We start from the raw sequence: 7396 nt of genomic DNA on the forward strand, positions 1-7396 counted from the left end.
CAGTTCTGAAAGCATACATTTCTGAAAGCCAGGCACCAGGAGCATGACTTAGCAGTTCTAAGAAATAGTCTGTCACAGTATTAGACTGCTAGAGGGTAAGAATACTGTAAGGTGTTAGCTACCACCCATGCCAAGACAGCTCGACAGCTTCCACAGGTGTATGCCTTCCTCTGACATCAGCTGTCTAGCAAAAACAATAAAAGCAACAAGAGCAACCCTCAGTTGTCATGATGGGAACTGCAGTCAGCCACAGAATCCCACCACTACCCCTCCCAGGTTTTATACAGGGAGTTTGATCTACTCAACAGTCAAACGCACCCTGGTTTTTCAGAGTTCCTTTAGCAAGCATGTGTCCAGGGAAGTTGTGCACATGTGTAGTTAGAGCAGCTAGCCAAAAAAACAGTAATTGAGAACAGAATATCCAAGTCTTTTTACATGTAAACTTTTATTTTCAGTGAGATCTGTACATTCAAGTCGCACATACTTTTAAGTCTTTGATGGAGCTGGAGCACGTGACCACAAAAAACACCTCATCTGCTTGAATGGTTAAGAGTTTATGCCTCGAAAGTAGCCAGGAAATTTGTGACTATTTCCTTCAACTTCGCTTCTGTCTGGTCAGAGATCTTCCCTTCGGTCCTGCTGAAACAGAGTTTAATTAAGCTTCTGACACAGAAATGAATGTACGGTTAATTCCCAAGTAGAAAAAAAACAAAAACAAACACTTTACTAACACAACATCCCTTCTCCTCAAGAAGAGTTAGTCCTGTTAAGAACTAAGGTTTGTCAACAAATACTCTCAGAACAGAGCCTTGCTGAACTGGGTACAGCTACGCCACAGAGGTGGAATGCACAGATCTGACTCAGGACAAAGCAAGCTAGAACCAGGTCACAGGACAAGACCACAAAAATACTCAAATCCCAACAGTCAGCTCAATAACAAGGCAGCAAGCAGCACTTAATCTACAGTATTCTAATAACTCACAGCTATCAAAATCATGCCAACTCACTGCCTGAAGTGATTTCAATTTCAGATTACAGGACAAGCATGCAAATAGGTTCATTTTAAGCATCAGCTGGATTTTCTGAGTAAAAACTGCAGACAAGATGCTGAGCTCTGGATAACAGTGCAAGGGCAGCAGGCAGGCTGATTTAACCTCCAGTCAGAGGCAGCAGAAGGCCTGATGTTCAAGGATACACTAGCTTCACGGTTCAGTGACCATTATCTGTGCTCCAGCTCTCACCCCTGGGATGAGCTAAGATAAATTATTATACCTGATCGTAGAGAGGAGGGCCTGGTGCTGGCTCAGTACATGAGCTAGGAAAGCACTCTCAAATTTAGTGATTTTGCTGGGCTCCAGCTTGTCCAAGTGACCTCTTACACCAGCATAGATAACTGCAACCTGTTCCTCAATAGCCATGGGAACTGCATGAAAGAAAACATTTGTACCATCAGCAACTCTTGTGTCAGGATACATCAGTATCAGAGAGTCTCTCTGAAGATCAGCTGTATTTATGCAAGTCAAGCCTGCATTTACAATACCCAAAGGATAGCTTCATGCTGCCACGAAGACCAACACAACAGACTAAGAGGGAATGCAGGCACGTTACACCCAAGACACTCACCGTACTGTCCTTGTTTGAGGAGCTCTGTCAGACGCACACCACGATTCAGCAACTGCTGTGTGGCAGCATCCAGATCAGACCCAAACTGAGCGAAGGCAGCTACTTCACGGTATTGAGCCAATTCCAGCTTCATGGTACCTGCCACCTACAATAAAAGGTAAGGTCACACTGAGTTTCACTAGTTTTTAAATGAATCTAGTTGTCTGTGGGTCATCTTCAGCTGACAGTTGTCACAAGTCAGCTAAATAGGTGATTAATCACATTTCTAAGAAATCCCACACTGTCTGGCCATAACTTGTTATTCCTCCCTGAAAGTATCACAATTGATACATCTAACTTGTATCTGGATTAAAAAGTGTGGTGTTAAGATAGCATTCTTTGTATCCAGCTAGATCAGCACCCAGTTCAGCATAATTAAACTGACTATTTTTGACTGGTTTTGACTAGTCAAACATCTCTACACAGATACTCTTTCCCTCTACTCCCCACGCCCTGCTTCCTGCCAGCATGTGACAGAAATATCACAGATCCCACAAGTTTGTTCTTTGAGAATTTTCTGAAGTTATTTCATAATACTAAGGAAGTTCTGAAGAACTTAATTCCCTTTGTATTCATGACTCCGTAAAGAGTGAAATGGGTTGGACAGCCTGCACACTACTCATCTCTGATGACAGAAGCTATCATTCCATGCTTACTTGCTTCATAGCCCTGGTCTGAGCAGCAGAACCCACACGGGACACGGACAGACCAACGTTGATGGCTGGACGGATACCTTTGTAGAACAGCTCGGTTTCCAAGAAGATCTACGGGAGAAATTTGTTTTATTATCCTGGCTAGAAGCTCAGAAGCCTCCTTCAGACATACCAGTACATCTGTGTAACTTACTGGCAGACGAAGAGTAAGCCCTACCTGTCCATCAGTGATGGAGATGACGTTGGTTGGAATGTAAGCAGACACATCACCAGCCTGAGTTTCAATGACAGGCAGGGCAGTCAGAGAGCCGCCTCCAAAGGAATCATTCATTTTGGCCGCTCTCTCCAGCAGGCGGGAGTGCAGGTAGAACACGTCACCTGGGTAGGCTTCACGACCAGGTGGACGGCGCAGCAGCAAAGACATTTGACGGTAGGCAACAGCCTGTGCAGAAGCATAAAGAAAGCTCTCAGATTTCAGTAGCTCGTTTAAAATTTGGAATTTTTAAGCCTAAGGTGATCTTACAGCTATAAGCATCAATGCTGGACTATGAGGCCTATAAAGCAATGTTTCCTGACCTGCTTGGATAAGTCATCATAGATGATCAATGCATGCTTTCCGCTGTCTCTGAAGTACTCCCCCATGGAGCAGCCTGAATAGGGAGCCAGATACTGAAGGGGCGCAGCGTCAGATGCTGTGGCAGACACCACAATAGTGTACTTCATGGCACCTGGAAAGAATTTGAGACTCGTCACCTTAAGTACATTACCTTATCATGCCAGTAATCAGCAAATGCAACATGCATACCAAGTGCTAGTTGCTGAAGTAAACCCAGGCAGTATCACTAGTTACAGGAAAGAACAACAGATATTAACCTATCAGTTAGCTTGACTAACTCAGGAAATTTCAAGAACAAGTTTACGGCAGCTATTGTCTAGCACTCACAGATTATTTTTCATTTAAAGTGAGGCTTAAACTTTGACTAAGACACCCTTGGGCTCTAGAAGAGAGAGATCTGGAAGTCTGATTTCTTAGCTTTTACAAGAAGGCGCTACACTGCTTCACAGTCCAAAACAAATTGCCACTAAAATACCTTTTTTTTCCTACTAGGTATGATTCTGCTTGACCAGCAGGCAAGAGGTAAGGTGCTTAATTTCTTCTAAGCTCTGTTATATATGCAGCTTTTTTGTCAGACAAATTACTGTTTCTGAAAAGATTCTATCACATAATGGATTATGTTTGGGCAGTAAAGTCTCTTCACCAAGCTTTAAATTGTCATTCACACTGACTTGTGCACAAATGAAGCAAACGCCAAGTCCATAAAAATACTTGCGGGCCACAGCTTATAATCAGGCCTGCCTGACTGCCAAGAGGAAACTCCCCCAACTCTGATGAAAAAAACATGAAGGATAATGTTTTTAGAAGCAATTCAACAGTTTCAGGGCATCATACTTCATTGGATTAGAAAAGTAGTAAAAAGGTGTCCCATCCCTGACGATAACTGTAAAAACTTGTCCAGAAAAACAAGTAATTTTTTCATCTAATGAGAAAAGAATTTTGTCTGTACTTTCAATTAGGAGAGTTCATAGCATTATAATAAGAACAGGATGTCCTCATTTGCCAGGCTGATGATTGAAATCTGTACCTGCATCGGTGAGCCTCTTCACCAGCTGCGCAACAGTAGATCTCTTCTGGCCAATGGCAACATAGATACAGTACAGCTTCTTTTTCTCATCTGTTCCATCATTAAATCGTTTCTGGTTGATTATCGTGTCAATTGCAATTGATGTTTTCCTGTACAACACACAGTTTGGTTAAGTTAAGCTACCCATTGTCCTCCCAACCTCCACCCAGCTGCGTTCAGGTTCGTACAGTAGAGCAGGCTGCATTCAAGTCTCTATTTATGGAAACATTTTTCTTTGGGCATTTAACTTACCCAGTCTGCCTGTCACCAATGATCAGCTCACGCTGTCCACGGCCAATTGGCACCAAACTGTCCACAGCCTTAATACCAGTCTGCATAGGTTCCCGCACAGAGATTCTGGGAATGATGCCAGGGGCCTTTAAGCCAACTCTCCTACGTGTCTTAGATGTAATAGGACCCTTAAAAGAGAGAAAAAACCCTGTTGCAGTCTGCATCACACAGGAGAAAGCTTTATGCTTAGCATTACACTGACCTTCCCATCAATGGGATTGCCTAGGGCATCTACTACACGGCCCAGCAGCTCTTCCCCAACAGGAACATCCACAATGGCACCAGTCCTCTTCACGACATCCCCTTCCTCGATCAGTCTGTCGTTACCAAACACGACAACACCAACATTGGACATCTCGAGCACCTCCATGTCCTTCTTGTAGCGAGGGGCCCAAAACTGGACACAGTACTCAAGGTGCGGCCTCACCAGAGCCGAGTACAGGGAGACAATCACCTCCCTAGACCTGCTGGCCACACTGCTTCTTATGCAAGCCAGGATGCTGTTGGCCTTCTTGGCCACCTGAGCACACTGCTGGCTCATATTCAGCCGACTATCAACCAGTACTCCCAGGTCCTTCTCCGCCAGGCAGCTTTCCAGCCACTCATCTCCCAGCCTGTAGCGCTGCTTGGGGTTGTTACGCCCCAGATGCAGGACCCGGCACTTGGCCTTGTTGAACTTCATGCAGTTGACCTCAGCCCATCGGTCCAGCCTATCCAGATCCTCCTGCAGAGCCTTCATTCCCTCGAGCAGATCGACACACGCACTTAGCTTGGTGTCATCTGCAAACTTACTGAGGGTGCACTCGATCCCCTCATCCAGGTCATCGATAAAGATATTAAAGAGGACCGGCCCCAGCACTGAGCCCTGGGGGACTCCACTAGTGACCGGCCTCCAACTGGATTTGGCTCCATTCACCACAACTCTTTGGGCCCGGCCATCCAGCCAGTTTTTAACCCAACAAAGTGTACGCCAGTCCAAGCCACGAGCAGCCAGTTTCTTGAGGAGAATGTTGTGGGAAACGGTGTCAAAAGCCTTACTGAAGTCAAGGTAGACCACATCCACAGCCTTCCCCTCATCCACCAAGCGCGTCACTTGGTCATAGAAGGCGTCAGGTTCGTCAAGCAGGACCTACCTTTCATAAACCCATGCTGACTGGGCCTGATCGCCTGGTTGCCCTGCAAGCGCCGTGTGATGACACTCAAGATAATCTGCTCCATGAGCTTCCCTGGCACTGAGGTCAAACTAACAGGCCTATAGTTCCCCGGGTCTACCCTCCGGCCCTTCTTGTAGATGGGCATCACGTTTGCTAGCCGCCAGTCGACTGGAACCTCCCCTGATAGCCAGGACTGCCGATAAATGATGGAAAGCGGCTTGGCCAGCTCCTCCGCCAGTTCGCTCAGTACCCTCGGGTGGATCCCATCCGGCCCCATCGACTTGCGTACATCCAAGCTCCGTAGCAGGTCGCCAACCATTTCCTCATGGATAGCGAGGGCCACATCCTGCTCCCCATCCCCTTCCACCAGCTCAGGGTACCAGGTATCCAGAGAACAACCGGTCTTGCCGCTAAAGACTGAGGCAAAGAAAGCATTGAGCACCTCAGCCTTTTCCTCATCTTTTGTAACTAAGTTTCCCCCCACATCCAGTAAAGGATGGAGATTCTCCTTAGTCCTCCTTTTGGTGTTGATGTATTTGTAAAAACGTTTTTTGTTATCTTTAACGGCAGTAGCCAGATTGAGCTCCAGATGAGCTTTGGCCTTTCTAATTTTGTCCCTGCACAGCCTCGCAACATCCTTATAGTCCTCCTGAGTAGCCCGCCCTCTTTTCCAAAGATTATAAACCCTCCTTTTTCTCCTAAGCTCGAGCCACAACTCTCTGCTCAGCCAGGCCGGTCTAGTTCCGCGTCGGCTCGTCTTTGGGCACGTGGGGACAGACCGCTCCTGAGCCGTTAAGATTTCCTTCTTGAGGAGCGCCCAGCCTTCCTGGACTCCTTTGCCCTTCAGAACCTCCTCCCAAGGGACTCTGCCAACCAGTGTCCTGAACAGCTCAAAGTCAGCCCTCCGGAAGTCCAAGACAGCAGTTTTACTGGTCCCCTTCCTGACTTCGCCAAGAATAGAGAACTGAACCATTTCGTGGTCACTCTGCCCAGGACAGCTCCCAACCACCACATCTCCCACCAGTCCGTCACTGTTCGTGAACAGAAGGTCTAGCGGGGCACCTCCCCTGGTAGGCTCTCTAACCAGCTGCATCAGGAAGCTATCTTCCACGCTCTCCAGAAACCTCCTAGACTGCTTTCTCTGGGATGTGTTGTGCTTCCAGGATATGTCTGGGAAGTTGAAGTCCCCCACGAGAACAAGCGCTGACGATTTTGCGGCTTCTGCCAGCTGCCTGTAGAACTCCTCATCCGTCTCCTCATCCTGGTTCGGCGGTCTATAACAGACTCCCACCAGGATGCTTGCCTTGTTGGCCTTCTAGCTGATCCTAACCCATAGAGACTCAACCTTATCATTCCCAGCCTCAAGTTCCTCAACATCAAAACACTCTCTAATATAAAGAGCCACACCGCCACCCCTTCTGTGCTGCCTGTCCCTTCTGAAGAGCCTATAGCCAGACATTGCAGCACTCCAGTCATGAGAGTGGTCCCACCACGTTTCTGTGATGGCAACCAAGTCATAGCCTTCCCGCTGCACGATGGCTTCCAGCTCATCCTGTTTGTTGCCCATGCTGTGTGCATTAGTGTAGATGCACTTCAGCTGGGCCATTGCCATCTTCCCCAGCTCTGCCATTGTTCCCCCTGGCACAGCTCCAACAAGCCTTCTTTCAGCCCCATCCCCCTTCTTTCCTAGTTTAAAGCCCTCTCAACGAGCCCTGCTAGCTCCTGGGCTAGGATCCGTTTTCCCCTTAGAGACAGGGACCCGTCTGCGGCCATCAGGCCGGGTGCCAAGTAAAGCGCCCCGTGGTCAAAAAACCCAAGATTTCTGTGTTGGCACCAGCCTCTGAGCCACGTGTTAATCAGGTGGGCTTTCCGTGTCCTCTCGGTACCCCTCCCTGCTACTGCAGGGATAGATGAAAACACCACCTGTATTCCCGCTCCAGCCACTAACCGTCCC

The 7396-nt window shown here is 47.6% G+C and overlaps 1 protein-coding gene across 1 annotated transcript; it reads right to left on the reverse strand.

Annotated features, from left to right (window-relative positions):
* Positions 1-428: 428 nt before the first annotated feature.
* Positions 429-4643, reverse strand: LOC310888812 (ATP synthase subunit alpha, mitochondrial-like; the record flags this gene model as incomplete). The annotated part of the gene is made up of 9 exons (XM_083852410.1): positions 429-639; positions 1273-1423; positions 1624-1768; positions 2319-2426; positions 2533-2757; positions 2892-3043; positions 3959-4107; positions 4250-4416; positions 4491-4643. 9 exons carry the CDS (start codon positions 4641-4643, stop codon positions 555-557), a joined length of 1335 nt encoding a protein of 444 aa, XP_083708536.1. The 3' UTR covers positions 429-554.
* Between the last annotated feature and the right edge of the window lie 2753 nt (positions 4644-7396).

Source organism: Anser anser, assembly GCF_964211835.1.
Source record: "Anser anser genome assembly, contig: SUPER_W_unloc_1, whole genome shotgun sequence".
In the NCBI taxonomy this organism is placed as follows: Eukaryota; Metazoa; Chordata; class Aves; order Anseriformes; family Anatidae; genus Anser; species Anser anser.